General features: G+C 45.8%; 1 protein-coding gene across 4 annotated transcripts in view; it reads right to left on the bottom strand.

Moving 5' to 3' along the window:
* Positions 1 to 17,143, bottom strand: part of PHF11 (PHD finger protein 11) — a 534,242-nt gene that overhangs the window by 205,502 nt on the left and 311,597 nt on the right. For 2 of the 4 annotated variants that reach the window (XM_086934971.1, XM_086934972.1), the window contains exons 10-11: positions 7,211 to 7,257; positions 6,686 to 6,745 (exon numbers count right to left, since the gene is read on the bottom strand). In XM_086934971.1, coding sequence (XP_086791097.1) covers positions 6,686 to 6,745; positions 7,211 to 7,257 — 107 coding nt within the window. The remainder of the gene's footprint in view (positions 1 to 6,685; positions 6,746 to 7,210; positions 7,258 to 17,143) is intronic. The other 2 variants (XM_086934974.1, XM_086934973.1) reach the window with 1 other exon arrangement.

Genomic DNA, 17,143 nt, shown 5'->3' on the forward strand with positions numbered 1-17,143 from the left:
GGTGCTCCTATCACGTCTGTTTGTGGAGCAAAACAAACAGCGTTTTCATTGTTTGCACGGGATCGTGCTTGCTGGAACTGAAGCTCTCCGTAACTGTGGTGGTGCTTCCATGTGGAGAGGGTACAAGAGCCTTCACATGGTATATTAAGGCTGGACGATTAAGTTCGGATCTGGGGGCCAGGAGTGTTACATGGCCCTGGAGGATAGTACTGTACAAAGTGTCATTGAAGATCCTCAGACTTAAGGAAACTGTGTTCCATTGATTGTTTCCCTATACCTTACTTGTTTGGGAGTGATGTAACTCTCGAATTGTCAGGAGACAGATACAAGGGGTATCGTGTTGCCTTAAACCTTACTTGTTGGGGAGTGACGTAACTCTCAGATTGTCAGAAGACAGTTACAAGGTGTATCGTGTTACATGTTATTTATCACGGAAGGCGCCTTGCCCAAGAAAAACTGTTCCTGAATACATGCTGTTCTTTTCTTTACAGGAGTTGTGTATGAATGAAGGGGTTCGTCTATATTAGACAGGTAGTGTGCTTTACTTATGGTTTCAGTGGAGATACTAGTGTACGTAGAATATTGTCTGATATTCCTTATTGTTGTTTCAGCCTCCGGAAGTAGGAAGACTCCTTATACACAACTCCAAAGTGAATGTCTATGTATTGTTTTTTCCTTTACAGGTTAGTGGTAGTGCATACAAAAGTACATTGTTAACGAGAAGAAGAGAGTAAAGGGTGATTAGTAATTATATGTCTTTCTCTCTTCTTGTGTCTTCTAAGGTCTCCCTCCCCGCTGTTCCCATCCTTTCCTTCCTGGCTTTCTCCCTATCTCCCTCGCTTGACCATCCTTTAGTCTGCGTAGTATTCATAGCAGATTTGGGGCGGTTTAGAGATGGAAACTATTTGAGCATCGAACCAACCCTGAGGATTCGAGTGGTCGCGGAACAGAATAATCGGCCCACGAATACCTTGTCCTCCCGGTTGGGTCGTGCTCAAATACAATGGCCACAATGGATGATGTAATGGCCGCCTTAGCTTTGGTCCAAGTTGAATTAGCAGCCTCTCGCAATGAAACGGCTGCACTACAAGCCAAGGTAGATAGGATGCAACGCAACCCTTTCGATATGGGAAGCTCTTCACAAACGGCTTCTCCTGCCATGGTGGTGGAAATCCCAACCCCGATACCTTTAGCGCCACCTGAAAAATTTACGGGCGACACACATAAAGTGCAAGTGTTTTTATCACAAGTTCTATTACACTTTAATTGTAAACCTAAGGTATTTGCCACCAACCAAGCCAGGGTGTCGTTTCTAATATCGTATTTGGCAGGCGACGCTGCACAATGGGCTGTTCCTTTAGTGAGAAATGATGATAATCTGCTACATGATTGGAATGCTTTCAAAGACGAATTCGAAAAGACTTTTGATAGGCGTGCAGACACCTATGCAGCAGATAGGGAGCTGATAGTCATTAAACAAGGGAATAAAGATCTATTGACATATGTGAACACGTTCAGAAGGTTGGTCACAGAAACTAGATGGCCTGAAGATAAACAATCGGCAGTCTTCTATCAAGGACTCAGAGAGGATTTGAAAGACTTAATAGCGCAAGTGGATCCTCAACCTCAAACATGTACAGCGTTAATCGAACTTGCTATGAGACTAGATCATAGAATGAGAGAACGCAAAGGCGAACATGTTAGGAAGGATAGATACCCAACAAGATATGAGAAGCAGAAAACGTCGGAAACAGGAGCTTCTTCTTCAGAACCGATGGAAATCGGAACAGTGAGAGCTGCATTGACTGGAGAGGAAAGGGAACATAGAAGACGGAATGGATTATGTCTTTATTGTGGGAAAAAGGGACATTAACTTCGTGAATGCCCTGTTAAACCCAAACCAGGCCGTTCCAGATATAGTACTACAGCCACAGCTGTACAAAACCCGCACGCAGAGTCGGGAAACTGAAGAGCTGGCGATGTAAAGAAGGGGAGTCGTCAAGCGTGTTGGGAATCCCTTCATTGCAGAAGAATAACAGTGGGTCCAAGGAACACTTTTTTATCGATGTCATCATATATGTGGATAAAAAACCTTGTAACATCCAAGCCATGGTAGATTCCGGAGCAACGGGGTGTTTCATGGACATCATGGAGGCCCAGCGTTTGAATATTCCATTGGAGGAGAAGATGGAGCCAGAAACGGTACTCGCGGTAGATGGCAAGCAATTAGAAGCAGGGCCCATTCGACACACCACTAAATCGTGTGTAGTGGAATGTCTACCAGGACATCAGGAGCATTTATCGTTTAACATCATTTCTGCTCCATCGTATGGTGTAATTTTGGGTTTACCATGGTTGTCGTTACACAACCCGCACATCAATTGGAAAAAGAAAACGCTGGAGCTATCTTCAGAGTATTGTGCCACACATTGTTGGGCTTCATCGGAGTCCTGCATCAGAAAGACGCTACACATTGCAACTGCGGCAGAGAAAGATATCGAACTGCCGTCCTGTTATGAACGATATCAGGATGTTTTCTGTGATCAGAAAGCAGAGACCCTTCCACCCCACAGACCATACGATTGTAGAATAGATCTTCAACCTGGATCAGTCGTGCCATGTGGTCGAATATACGCACTCACCGAACCAGAGAACATCCACTTACGGAAATATTTGGATAAATACTTGGAGTTGGGGTTCATTCGTCCTGCTGCTTCACCAGCGGCCTCTCCCCTGTTTTTTATTCCTAAAGCAAATGGGGAGTTGAGAACGTGTATTGACTTTAGAGCTCTGAACTCGATCACGATCCGAAATCAATACCCCTTACCATTGATAACCGTGTTGCTTGAACAGGTCAAGGGAGCAGTAATCTATACGAAATTGGATTTGCGTGGAGCATACCATTTGGTCCGGATGCGTCACGGCGACGAATGGAAAACAGCTTTTAAAACAAGGTACAGCTTATTTGAATACCTAGTAATGCCCTTCGGGCTGTGCAATGCCCCAGCCGCGTTTCAATTTTTTTAAAACGATGTTTTGAGGGAGTATTTGGATAAATTCGTGATTGTCTACATTGACGATATCCTGGTTTATTCCACACATGAAGAACAACATGTCCAACATGTGAGTCTTATTCTTCAGGCATTAAGAAACCATCATTTGTTTTGCAAGCTTAGCAAATGCGGATTCCACGTGTCCACAGTGGAATTTCTGGGTGTAATTCTCACTCCGATTGGTCAAGAAATGGCAGAAAGAAAAGTCAAAGCGATAGCAGAGTGGCCCAGTCCAAAAAACGTCAAAGACATCCAGCGCTTTATGGGATTCGCAAACTTTTACAGACGTTTCATTTCCAACTTTTCTAATAAAGCTGCTCCACTCACTCATTTGACAAAGAAAAACATCCCGTTTGTATGGACTGCAAAGGCTCAAGATGCATTCGATGAGTTAAAAACAGCATTCACCTCTGCTCCCGTCTTAGTACACGCAAATCCCAGTCTTCCATTCATTGTAGAAGCAGACGCATCAGATGTGGCCATGGGTGCAGTTCTTTCACAAAGACACCAAGAAACAGGGCAATTACATCCAGTGGCGTTTATGTCAAAGAAGTTCAATGCTGCAGAACAAAATTATACCATCACGGAAAAGGAGCTTCTCGCAATTAAAGAGGCCTTTGGAGAGTGGAGACACTGGTTGATGGGAGCAAAACATGCCATAACCGTGTACACGGATCATCAAAATTTACAGTATTTGAGGACTGTTCGTCTCCTCACTCCTCGTCTTTTGAGGTGGATGACCTTCTTTGAAGAGTACCATTTCATTGTCACCTTTCGACCAGGGAGCCAGAACAAGAAAGCAGATGCACTATCTAGGCAAGATTCTACCGTCAGTTCTGTGGTGCCCGCAGAAAGAGCTATCTTTGAGGAACACAAAGTGATAGGAGTGATTCACACCGATCAGTTCTTACAGAAGATACGGAAGGGTCTTAACACATTCCAGTGGAAGGATTGGTTGAAATATCATCCTGAATGGATCAAGAAACAAGGGGTGTACATGAAAGGGAAGCAGTTGCTATTACCCTCTTCTCAATTACGTTGCATGGCGTTTCAGTGGTGCCATGAAGACCCTTGTGCTGGCCATCAAGGGGTGGAAAAAACTTGTGAAAAGATCTTGAGGCAATTCTGGTGGCCGTCATTGAGAAAAGATGTTCCTGAATGGATCAAAGACTGCACAATATGCGCGCAAAACAAACCTTTGACAGGGAAACCACAAGGGTTGCTACAACCTCTACCCACACCGGAGGTACCCTGGGAAAGCATATCCATGGATTTCATTGTGGGACTACCTGCTGACAAAGGCCATACAGTCATTCTCGTAATCATCGACTATCTGACTAAAATGGGACACTTTGTGGCATGCAAATCCCTTCCCACCGCAGGTCAATTGGCAAGGTTGCTTATGGAAAACGTTGTGCGGTTACATGGTTTACCGAAGGTAATAGTCTCGGACCGTGGCTCGCAATTTACTGCCAAATTCTGGAAAGCGTGGTGTTCGTCTTTGCATATCTCTTCAGCGTTGTCGACCAGCTTTCACCCGCAAACAGACGGCCAGACAGAAAGGTTGAACCGAACCTTGAAGCAGTATCTGCGATGTTATGTGGACTGCAATACGGACGAGTGGGTGGAATGGCTTTGGTTGGCGGAAATAGCCTATAACAATGCACTTCACAGCTCTACGAGACACACACCCTTTTACAGCACATATGGTTTTCATCCCAGGTTCATCCCTTTTAGTTGTCCTATCAGGGGTGATCGTGTTCCCGAAGTCAGAGATAGAATTTCAGCAATACAGAATGTTATTGTAAATACGAGGAAACATTTGGTGAATGCTAAACTGATGTATAAAACGCAAGCTGATAAACATCGTAAACAGGGGCCTGTGTATAAGAAGGGTGATCTGGTGTGGTTGTCCACCAGGAACATTCGATTCAGAAGATATAGCATTTTCAATCCACGCTATATAGGTCCATTCCCTGTGGTTAAACATGTGAATCCTGTTGCTGTAAAGATTGCTTTGCCTTCCCACATGAAGATCTACCCTGTGTTCCATGTGTCGTTGTTGAAACCAGCTGCTCGGCATGCTCGCATGCAGCCTCCTTCTGTGTGGGTGGATCAGGGGGAAAGAGTACGAGGTTGCGAAGGTACTGGATTCCAAGGTCAGTCGGGCTCGATTGTGGTATTTGATTGCATGGAAGGGCTATGGCGCGGAGGAGAACTCATGGGAACCAGCATCGGGAGTGCATGCTCCCAGATTGGTGGCTGCCTTCTACCGTCGCCATCCTGGTAAGCCTTGTGCCTGTCTGTGCCCTCCGGGAGGGGGATGTCCTGTTAGGGGGCACTAGGTTTACGTGGGCACAGCCCGTCACAAACTACAATCCCCAGAAGCAGTAGCGCCATGCGCGACCGTGATCGGATTGCTTCCGGGTCACGTGGTCGCGGCGCATATCAGTAGGAAGACCGGGCAGGACGCTGCCGATTATTTTGTCACACTGGCGACTGGAGGTTTGGACCGGAGTGTTTGGCGGCTGGTAAGGGTGCCTTCGGCACCGTTCTCTATGTACTTGTTGGTGCTCCTATCACGTCTGTTTGTGGAGCAAAACAAACAGCGTTTTCATTGTTTGCACGGGATCGTGCTTGCTGGAACTGAAGCTCTCCGTAACTGTGGTGGTGCTTCCATGTGGAGAGGGTACAAGAGCCTTCACATGGTATATTAAGGCTGGACGATTAAGTTCGGATCTGGGGGCCAGGAGTGTTACATGGCCCTGGAGGATAGTACTGTACAAAGTGTCATTGAAGATCCTCAGACTTAAGGAAACTGTGTTCCATTGATTGTTTCTCTATACCTTACTTGTTTGGGAGTGATGTAACTCTCGAATTGTCAGGAGACAGATACAAGGGGTATCGTGTTGCCTTAAACCTTACTTGTTGGGGAGTGACGTAACTCTCAGATTGTCAGAAGACAGTTACAAGGTGTATCGTGTTACATGTTATTTATCACGGAAGGCGCCTTGCCCAAGAAAAACTGTTCCTGAATACATGCTGTTCTTTTCTTTACAGGAGTTGTGTATGAATGAAGGGGTTCGTCTATATTAGACAGGTAGTGTGCTTTACTTATGGTTTCAGTGGAGATACTAGTGTACGTAGAATATTGTCTGATATTCCTTATTGTTGTTTCAGCCTCCGGAAGTAGGAAGACTCCTTATACACAACTCCAAAGTGAATGTCTATGTATTGTTTTTTCCTTTACAGGTTAGTGGTAGTGCATACAAAAGTACATTGTTAACGAGAAGAAGAGAGTAAAGGGCGATTAGTAATTATATGTCTTTCTCTCTTCTTGTGTCTTCTAAGGTCTCCCTCCCCGCTGTTCCCATCCTTTCCTTCCTGGCTTTCTCCCTATCTCCCTCGCTTGACCATCCTTTAGTCTGCGTAGTATTCATAGCAGATTTGGGGCGGTTTAGAGATGGAAACTATTTGAGCATCGAACCAACCCTGAGGATTCGAGTGGTCGCGGAACAGTATTATACTTATGGCTAAGAAAATAAAAAAATGAAAATAAAAAAAAGAACTTAAAAAATGACATTTCCATCTACCCACTTTTCAGTTATTTTAAATCAGTAAACATGACTTACCTCTTAAACGTTTTTATTCTGGACAGAAGGAGGTGACTGTAGTGATGTAGCCTGTCCGCCCTGTCCGAGAAATACAGCCATAAAAGAGGAGACCAGGGGTAGTTTTTTTAAACAGAGAACCTGGTAGGTTCCAATGTAGGCTTTTACTTGCTCATGACCAAATCCCAATTTTTTGTTAAGCAAGTGGATCAATGAAATAAATTGAGGTCTGCTACCTCCAAGGTGTGCGCTTACTCAAGAAATACACTTCTTTGTGTTTCTGTGTACTAAACTCAAAAGGATCAATCAAAAGTTATCCATCCAGTCCTAGAGTTCTTACTACAGCTGGTCTCAACTACACATTTGCTTTTTAATCCACAGCAGAAGAGGTGGCAAAGCAGCCACATTAGGGTATTAGAGGACATGTCTTATATTTCACAATTTAGACCAAAATGCCTAATAGCATAAATTCAACTTAATTAGTTATTATACTACAAAACCATGAAGATCTTGCAATATGACTCAATAACATGAAAGAAAACTTACCGTTTTGATTCAGACGTATGACCTATGCCCAAAACTCTGTCAGGATCCTGCAAAAACCAGCAATTGATACGTATATTAATGTGTGTGTTTTGCTCACTGAATGGCTATCCAATCCCTTTTCATGCATGCCCTATTTGTATCTCTGATAAAATGAGGGGATTCCTAGCATTACACACTGTGAACATTTCGACCGTAACACTCTGACCTATATAAACAGTCAAATAAAGTAAGGAAGAAAGTAAACCTTGTTTTATTGCAAAGATGACAGTTTATGTCAATGATAATTTAAAAAAAGCACACATGTACACGCAAACACACTGGTACATCTTAATAAATCTTTATTTGCATGATTAATTAAAATCTTTAAAAGCAAATACATAACAATCCCTATAACTTCTGTAGTCTAAAATACAAATCATTGAGAAGTGCATGATCTTTAGAAAGCATGTGTACTTTTTAAAAATATAATCATAATTTGTTGTAAAGTGTATATTATAAAGTGCTTTTTAGCTAAATAACATTAAAATTAACATATAAATAAGTATTGACCATAAGGAGTTCTCTAATACTAATGAAGACATGAAATCGCAATCTGCCATGTTTTAGCACACGTGTAAACCGGATCTCTACAACTTTTACAAATATAAACAACAGTTCACCATAAAGTGCATGATATAAAGGGCTATATAACTGGGAGCTATTAAGATGAACTAATTCATAATGTTTGACCACAAAAGTGATTTAAGACAGGGCCAGTACAGATGATCATTATATGCTAGCTTTTACTTGGAGTTGGGTAGAGTGCTGAAAAAAAGTGTGAATTGTGCTTAGATAGATTTTCAGTAGGTGCCCCTGAAACGATGAGACGGGATATGGGCTAGATAAAGCTCGTAGTCCCTAGCAGCCCGGCATGTCTATAGACCCTTCATGTTGCTGGTCTTAACTACCAAACCCTGCAACAGTGGGGCGGAATAGAGGCTGTATTTACCTTACAGTGTCCTAACCACCCACCCATTACATCATCCCTTTCAGTATCTTCAATTAGCTAGTGGGGTTATCCTCGGAATGAGTAGCAAATGTCTCTTTGTCAAGGACTTTGAAGGTGTCCATAAATGGCACCATTCGAATGTTCAGAATTATGTTCTGGGGATCAAGTAATTTTATTAAAGCTGATCTGCACGATCTAATCCCTTGTGTCTTAAACTCCCTCCTTAGCAGGGTCCTTAGCATGTAGAATGCATAGAATGTGCAACAGCGATTCATTTGACTCATGGCAAAAGTGGCCTTCCATGTCTCCCTGATGATCTTTCACCTGCTATGTTGGTAAAAAAAATCCAGTGCAGGGATCTTCTCCAACGTCAGTGACAGAAATTTCTGTTTAACCTACCAAGAGTAAGTAGCCTCTAGAAGGCATGAGGCCTTTTTGAACATTGTAAGAGTTCAACACCAGCCATCTGTGTGAACGTTTGGCAACTACTCATTTGTCCTTGATCGAGCTTTGCAGCTTCATGGATTTATTTAGCGTCCTTTTGAATACTTGAGTGGTTGTAGCAAAGGCCCATAATACACCCAGCCCTAGTTTCTTTATACTATCATCAAGGCATTTTTTGTAGACATCATTTCCCCTTTGGAGGTTATTTTTAGACCATACGAGGCAGGCCAGCGAGCCTTCAGGTGCAGTTCTCAATTTATGGCAGAATTTCACAAATGCTCCAGACCTGGCCAGGTCCTGCCTGGTCTGTGAACATTCCAACCTGGCTTGAGCAGGTGATGCTGATCTCAGCACCCAGAAAACACTTTTATAGGTGTTCATTGTAATTTGATCTAGTGACTGGCGTCTGCCCCTGCCATTATTTCACTTCCATATAATAGGGATGGTATCAATCTTGCCTTTATTACACCCACCATCAGTTGGAGGTAATGACCCCATAGGGTTTTTGCCAAAGTTGAATATGCAAAGTTCAATGCTAGCACTTTCCCCCTTATTTGCTTCTCTTTGTCGCACAAACAAATTCCTGGAGTAAATCTTGATACCCAGGTAAGCGTAAGTTGATGTCTCTTCCATTGTAGCTCCGTTAAGATACCATTTACGTCGATTTAAAATATGCTGATTTAGCGAGATGTCTTTGGTTTTTTTAGGTTAACTTCCAGGCTGTTTTTAACTGCATTTGTTGCTAAGCAGCTGATTAATCTTTGCAAGCCCACCCTGGTGTTACTGAGTAAAAGCAAGGCATCCGCATACAGGAGGTTTGACAGCCAGTTACCACCAAGGCTCAGCATGTGATATCAAAGCATCCATTGCCGGGGGGGGGGGGGGGGGGGGGGGGGGAGGTCGGAAATGTATAAATTAAGAAGGAGAGGTGCAAGGACACACCCCAGCTTTAATCCAATGGATGTACTCACTACCCTTGATAATGGGTGACATCCCTAACCTTGATCTTGGCCCAATTAGCCATGTAGAATAGCTTAATTGCCTTTAGTAGATTGGGTGGAATCCCCCACTGCTGATGCTTTGTCAATTGTTTGTCGCGAGGGACACTATTGAAACAAGTTTAAATTGAAGTCTCCAGCGAGTAACAGGTATGATGGATGACATATTTTTTAGTTTAAGCATGTTTGCAATAAGTTTGTCCACTGTTGCTGCTTTCCCCTTTGGATTCATATAAATGTTTACAAGCACCAACACCTCACCTGGTTTCTGGGCCCAATTATCCAAGGGCAGAATCCATGGTTCCACTACTGATATTTCTGCGCTTTTTACAGGTACGCTGGAGTTAATGTAGACCGATAAGCCTTCCTTCGCCCATCCAAAAGGGCTACTTTTCTGTACCAATTTGCTGTGCTCTATGAACCCTATAAAGGGAACACAAGCTTGAGACAATGTCTCCTGCAGCATTATTATGTTGAAGGAACTCAGAAATTCCACTAAGGTGGGGTCTGCTATTTTTGCCTGCAGTCCACTAATGTTCCATGAGCAGATGGTTAGGCCACCCGAGTCCTTAGTGCAAGGGTGGGATGATATTCAGTACTTTGGGGTTGTCTTCAATAGGGCTGATGGCAGTCAGCTCTAGTCATCCTTGGCCTGCTGCATCCTTATGGTCCTTTGTTTTTCCACGGATGGCCCCTCTGCTTAGTCGGACAGTGAGTCCAAGATGGATTTAGAGGCTTGGACCTCAGGTAGATGACCCTCCTCCTCCAGCCCCCATCGCGCCTCTCAGAACAGATACTAATTCTGTACCGTGATGCTGTTGCTCCATCAGCGGGATAGGATAACGGTCCCCATGAAACGCAACTGCTTCTACTACCCAGGAACTCCGCAACTTCTTACTCTCCAAGACCTGAAGACCTGGGCTGTGAGGTCCGATGAGGTACACATAATAAGTGTGGGTTCTGAGATCTACCTTCTTCGGACTGGCAGGAACTTGATGGAGAAGATGTTGTTTGATTTCACATGGCTCAGGTCGGGTAATGCTCTTATTAGTTCAAAGACGTTTGTGCGTTTTAGGACATCCTGCGTGCCTCTCCATTTAAATTCTGGTAATTCATAGGAGCCAGTGCCCCCGGTCTTTACATTCAACTGATGCTTGCCTCAAATCACTTGTTCCTGGTGCACCCCAGACCTGGCTACTTAACTAATGGGGCTAGGGCAATTTCCGGTGAGATCCTTCTTTGATGTTTACCCCGAAGTTGCTGACTCAGTTAGCCGCCTGGGCAGGCCTCCACATTTGAAGGGGGCTCTTTCCTTACATGGAGTAGGCCCACTAGTCATAGGGTTTGTTTTATTTTAATTGTTGGATATTTGGTTCACCTCTTCCCTTCTCTTTACTACTGGGCTAGAGTTCTCATTACTTTCTTTGCCTGTGGAGTTATATTGGTAGCGGATGCAGGACCTTCGTTGATTACGAGGAAGGCCACCCTAGTTTCCCTAGTACGCCTATCCTTTGTTCTTGTAATCTGTATCTTGTATCTTGTTTCCTTAAGGAATGTCAACCCATGTCCCACTCTACACTGCGGACTATATCAAACACTTATGTACAAAACCATCTCTACTATCAGAGACCCCAGATGTCCCGTCCTCGACCAGTAATTCCCTACCTGATCAATTGGAAAAACTTAGGAAGAAACAGGTTCGTTTACAACTAATGGTTCTTATGCTCACAGATTATTTAAAAGCGGAGGTTATTCCATTAGGCCTTCAGGTTCGTAATATCCCGGGAATCTTTACAGATAACCCTAAGTACACAACAAATTTCAGCTACATTGGAACCACATGCTCAAGGCATTGGCTCGCATTGGGAATTGATATTGCCACAGAGACACTAGAATCCCTTGAGAAAGAAATAGCAGAGGTTCTGAAACAAATAAATGATTCTGACCCGTCCGCTGAGTGTAAAAAACTATTGGAACAAGTGGACAAAACTGTAGCAGAGTTTCATAGAATCGAACAGAATAAAAAATCAAACAAAATAAAGAAGGATATGAAATCTTACAATATAGAAAATACTTACCCATATCTACAGAAAGATTTTTATACAAACAAACCTCATTTCAACCCAAACACAAGACCTTGGGGGAGATACAATAAGCGACAGAATCTTGTGGGCTTTTCAGAGACATCTGGAGATTCTTCCGATAGCTCGGACCCTGGGGAGGGTGGAAGTAACTCAAGACGAGGTGGTGGTGCACAATCAAATTTTTTATCCCGAGGCCAACCGAACACCCCCCAACGAGGGAGGGTGAAGAAACCACAGCGTTGGTTCAACGCACACGGCGAGCGGAAGACCCGCAACAATTTCTACCAATGGTAGACGGTGCGCTCAATATTGAACCTCCAACTGAGGTAATCCCCATCTTTAATTTGTCTCAACACAATTTATGTGGCCCAGAATTAGAGCTCCTTAAAAAGGGTCTCTCATTTGTACCTACTGTTCGTCCAAATTTTATGGACCTACAGGCGGAATTACTGAAATTCTTCAGGCTCATCCGCCTCAAAGCCTTTTTTCAACTACACCCCTCACCTATGAGTAGCTCGAACACCCCCTTTCACCCACCCTCCACATTCTTACCCACCGCCAGCATGATCCCTTCAGAAATTATGACCTTTGAAAAACTGGTCATAAATGATCTGGTAGAACTAGAGAAAAAGAAACTCTACATACCATATAATATCTCCAAATCAGAAAGAGAAGCAATTGACACATTGAAAACTAATTCCTCACTCGTAATCAAAAGTGCGGATAAAGGAGGCGGGATTGTCCTCCAAGACATCGACGCCTATAGAGCAGAGGTCCTCAGACAACTCGGGAATACTGACCATTATCAACGCCTCCCAGGGAACCCAACCAAGGAGATCCAAGCCACTATCATGGAACTTACCACCAAGGCTAGAAACGAAGGGTTCCTTAGCAAAAAAGAATATAGTTTCCTGAACGTAAAAAGTCCTCGCACACCTGTAATCTACACCCTACCCAAAGTCCACAAGAACATTGATCGTCCACCGGGCAGACCCATTGTGTCAGCTTGTGGGTCGATCTTGGAACCTCTAGGGGCATACGTGGACTTCTTCATTAAGGAATTTGTTCCCAATACTGCTTGCTACATCAGGGACAGCATGGGGATGATCAATCTTATAGAACACCATCCCTTCGATCCTGCCATCAATACATTATGCACCCTAGATGTGGAATCTCTTTACACCAATATCCCTCAAACGGCCGCCTTATTGGTGATGCAGAAAATCTTAGACACACGACCCCGCCCACACAGGGTCCCAAGCCTGTTCATTCTTCAACTGCTTGAACTATGCCTCTCAAAGAATTTTTTCTCATTCAAAGGCTCATACTACCAACAGATTAAGGGGACATCCATGGGGGCTATTTTTGCCCCTAACCTAGCCATTCTATTCATGGATGCATTGGAGACTGGGGTCATCCTACACAACAGCAATCCATTTTTTTCAGGTATTTCCCTATGGCGTCGTTACATAGACAACATTTTTTTAATTTGGAACCATGATATTGATATACTGAACCTGTTTCTTCACTGGCTGAATTACAATTGTGCTGATTTAACTTTCACCCTGACCCATGACAAATCACAAATAGCTTTTCTTGACCTGACAATATACCATCATGAAGGCGAATTGCTTACGCGCCTTTTCAGGAAGCCAACTGAGCGGAACACTCTGCTCAGTTATAACAGCTGTCACCCTAGAGCATTAAAAGACTCATTACCCTATTCGCAGTTCCTACGAATAAGGCGCAACTGCTCCAACAAAACTGACTACTTCAGGGAGGCCACAATCTTATCAAACAAACTTAAAATGCGTGGTTATCCAAGAAGAATAGTTAAGACAGCCTCAAAAAGGGCGTGGTATTGTCCACGTGATGTCTTACTGACACCAAAGCCAAAAGAAAATAAAGACAGAATTGCATGTGTGACCACATTTTGCCCCGTGTCTAATAAAATCAGAAAATCAATCCTGAAGCACTGGCCCACCATAAATGCTGGAGTCCTTACCCTAGAGAGACCCCTCTTCGCATTCAGAAAAAATACAAATCTGAAAGATCACCTGGTGAGGGCAGCCTTACCGACCCCCACTCTCCGTACCACTCTTGACTCTAACTGGGGGTTGCCACCACTGAGGGGCCATGTCAAATGCGGACACTGCATTGTATGCGATTTCACAATTGAAACCAGGAATATCAGTCACAATGGGGTAAATTTTGAAATGAGATAATTTACAAACTGTAACACCTGTAATGTTGTGTACGCTATTTTCTGCCCATGCAATAAAATGTATATAGGCCAGACCAGTCAAAAGGCCAAGACACGAATCAGCCAACATCGAAGTAGGATAAGATGCAACACGCCGAATGCTCCCATGGTGGAACACTTCACAGAGATGAACCACACAGCAGAGGACATCAAGTGGACCATCCTGAAATCCATCAAACTCCCACAAAGAGGTGGGAATCTTGCCCAAATTATGAACAGAGAGGAACTTAAGTCCATCATTCAATTCAATACTATTAGAACTGGTCTGAATAGGAGTGAGGACTGGACTAATTTGCTCTGACTGTAATGCAACCCACCTGGTTGCTTAAGAAATCGCCAAGCTTCTGCAAAAAACGAACATGGATGTGCATAACCATTTTGTATATAGTATAATGTGCCCTGTCAGTGGTATGTTGATGGAACTGTAATTGTGCATGTTCACCCCCTAGGCACGTACTCATAGCGCCGTTATTTACTCCCTAGCCACTCCAATATGGCCGCCACAGTACACTGGCGATCATATGACTAATGTCACATGGACTAATCAGCTTTGACTGTAACGCAACCCACCTGGTTGCTTAAAATATCGTCAAGCTCCTGCAATAAACGAACAATCTGTATATAGCAATCTGTTCCCTGTTGATGGAACTGTACTCCGTGCATGCTTAACCCCTAAGCACGTACTCATAGCGCTGTAATCTACTTCCTCGCCATTCCAATATGGCTGCCATAATTTACTGGCGATCACATGACTAATGTCACATGACCGCACTCCTTCAAAGCCCCGGATTCACGCTTTCCAAGATGGAAGCAACATCGCTTGCACGGAACAGATGCATCGTCATCCTGTCTACTGCGAGGTAAGAATCTATCCCCTGCCCAGTTTCGTAACTCCGGCCACGGCTAGTCCGTGGGCACATCTTAAAATAACTCTCTCTGGTTTAACCATAGCGGATCGTACAATTTCCCGACCGCCGCCACGGAGTCACTGGAAATCGGGTGAGAACGCCATATCAGGCGCTCACTCAACTTTATTCAGCTATTTAGCGCTGTCACGGGATACCCTCCCCCTCTAAGGTGAGCAAGCTCCCGCTCCCGCTCCCGCCCACTGGTGTAAACAAGTCACTCTGTGCAAATGTTAATCTCCCTCACTTTTTACCTACAGATTGTTCTCCTTAATTCTATGTCAGGACCGGAGGCTTCAGATTATGCTATATCTTCCTTCGCTTTATTAACATAAAGAAACCACAGCAGCTTAGGAAAAGATATAATAAGAACAAAAAATGCTTTAAACATAAAGCATTGACGTAATGTTCAACAAAAAATCAACAACAACTCCCAAGAGTCTCTTTGTTATAATCATAGTCCACAGTCCTTTGTCACTGTTCATCATCCCTATATAACCGGACTTCCCATCATCTTCCTCCTCTTTCTTCGCTGCTCCCGCAGCCAGATAAGTGCTTTTCTATTTGTCTTCTTGTATTGTACTTGTGTCTTGCGGTCTTTGGGGACTCCTTGCATGGTTTATTTCCTTTCAGAGTCCCCTAGTTGCGGGAACGTTCTGCCGTTCCTACGCGACTTTTTTCCCACTTGTGTGCGGTGTGTACATAGACCGCAAGGGGGCGGCCTGTCGCCTCGCCGACCCTCCGGCGCGCCTCCGCGGTGCGAGGAGCCGCGCCGTGGGGTCTGCTTGCGCAGGGGCCGACCCTCGCGTACCCCTCTGACACCTGGTGCTCCGGGTCTGTACTTCACAAATTGACGCCCTTTGGGGTCTGTATGGCGGTTTGACCGCGTGAATCGCCTTCGGGCGAGATCTGTGCACCTCTTTATTCGTGTGTGGCCTAGCGCGCTTGAGGGGTACGTAGACCCGGTCCCGGCGAGGAGGGTCTGCGCGCTTGGGGGTTGGTGCAGCCCACCTGCCACGTCAGCTGGCCCAAAACGTGATCGCAGCCGCTGGGCCTGCCCACATTCGAGAACTTTCTCGGTTGCCGCCCTCTTGGGTGCCCCGCATTTGCCCTTGGTTCCGACATGGAAGGGGAGTATGATGAGGAGGCCTGCCCCTATCTGCAGGATGATGAGTTTTATCAGGCGGTGGACAGCTCCATCTATCGTTGTGTGACGGAGGTGGTAGGGCCCATGGAGGACCGCCTTTCGGCCCGCATCGTAGAGGAGTGTGCCAAGCTGGCAGCGGCGCAGGTGCCGCCGCCCCCCGAGCTCCCGGGGACGTCCGGCGGGTTGCCGCCCGCTCCGAAGAGACCCCGGGGTGAGGGGCCTTCATCGGAGGCCCAAGGCGTGGATAAGGGCGCCTTCGAGCGTCTTCGTGACGCCTTCCTGGCCAAGGCGACGGCGGTGCCTCCGACGCCCTTGGTGGACCCTGGCACTTCGGGCGGTCTGTCAACGGCGCCCGCTTCCCCGATCTACGACTCTCCGGACACGGATGACGACGGGGAGTCGACCCGGTCTTGGCTCCCGGCGCCTTCGGGAAAGGAGATGCCCCGAGATGAGTCGGGCATGCTGGACCCGGACGAGATCGTCCACCCCCGATCCGCGGCCTGGGCCCCGGGGGAGACGGTGGCGAAGTTTGTCGCGGGCCGGCTGCGCAAGCCCCTGGAGAAGGAGGCGAGGGGTTGCCTGCGCGGGGAATGCCCTCGGCCTACTTTGGAGGGGAAGGTGGCTATGACCCCAGAATTGGACCCCAAGATGGCCACCTTCCTGGCGAAATTCATGAAGGACCCCAGGAAGGGGATCGATCGGTCCTGGCGGGCCTGCCAGGACAAGCTGTTGGATGCGGTCGGGCCCGCCACGAAGATCCTCGATATGGCGGAGGAGGCTCGAGCGAATGGCACCGCCATTTCACCGGAGGTGCTCTCCAACTGGGCCCAGAGGGTGATCGTCTTCTTGGGCAACGCCAACTGTGCCCTGTCCACGGAGCGGCGACGGTCGCTCCTTATTAAACTGGACCCGAAGCTGGGGGACCTGGCCTCATCGGAGGCAGGTGCAGTGGCCCAGGGTGGCCTCTTCGGTGAACCTTTCATCCGCGAGCTTGGAAAGTTCGTGAACACGTTCACGTCGCTGGACAAGGCCCAGTCCAGCATCAAGAGGGTGTTTCACCAGCGTTTTTCTGGAGGGGCCGGTCGCGGCAGGGGCCGCGCGATC

This window comes from Lissotriton vulgaris, chromosome 8, assembly GCF_964263255.1.
Source record: "Lissotriton vulgaris chromosome 8, aLisVul1.2, whole genome shotgun sequence".
NCBI classification, from domain to species: Eukaryota; Metazoa; Chordata; class Amphibia; order Caudata; family Salamandridae; genus Lissotriton; species Lissotriton vulgaris.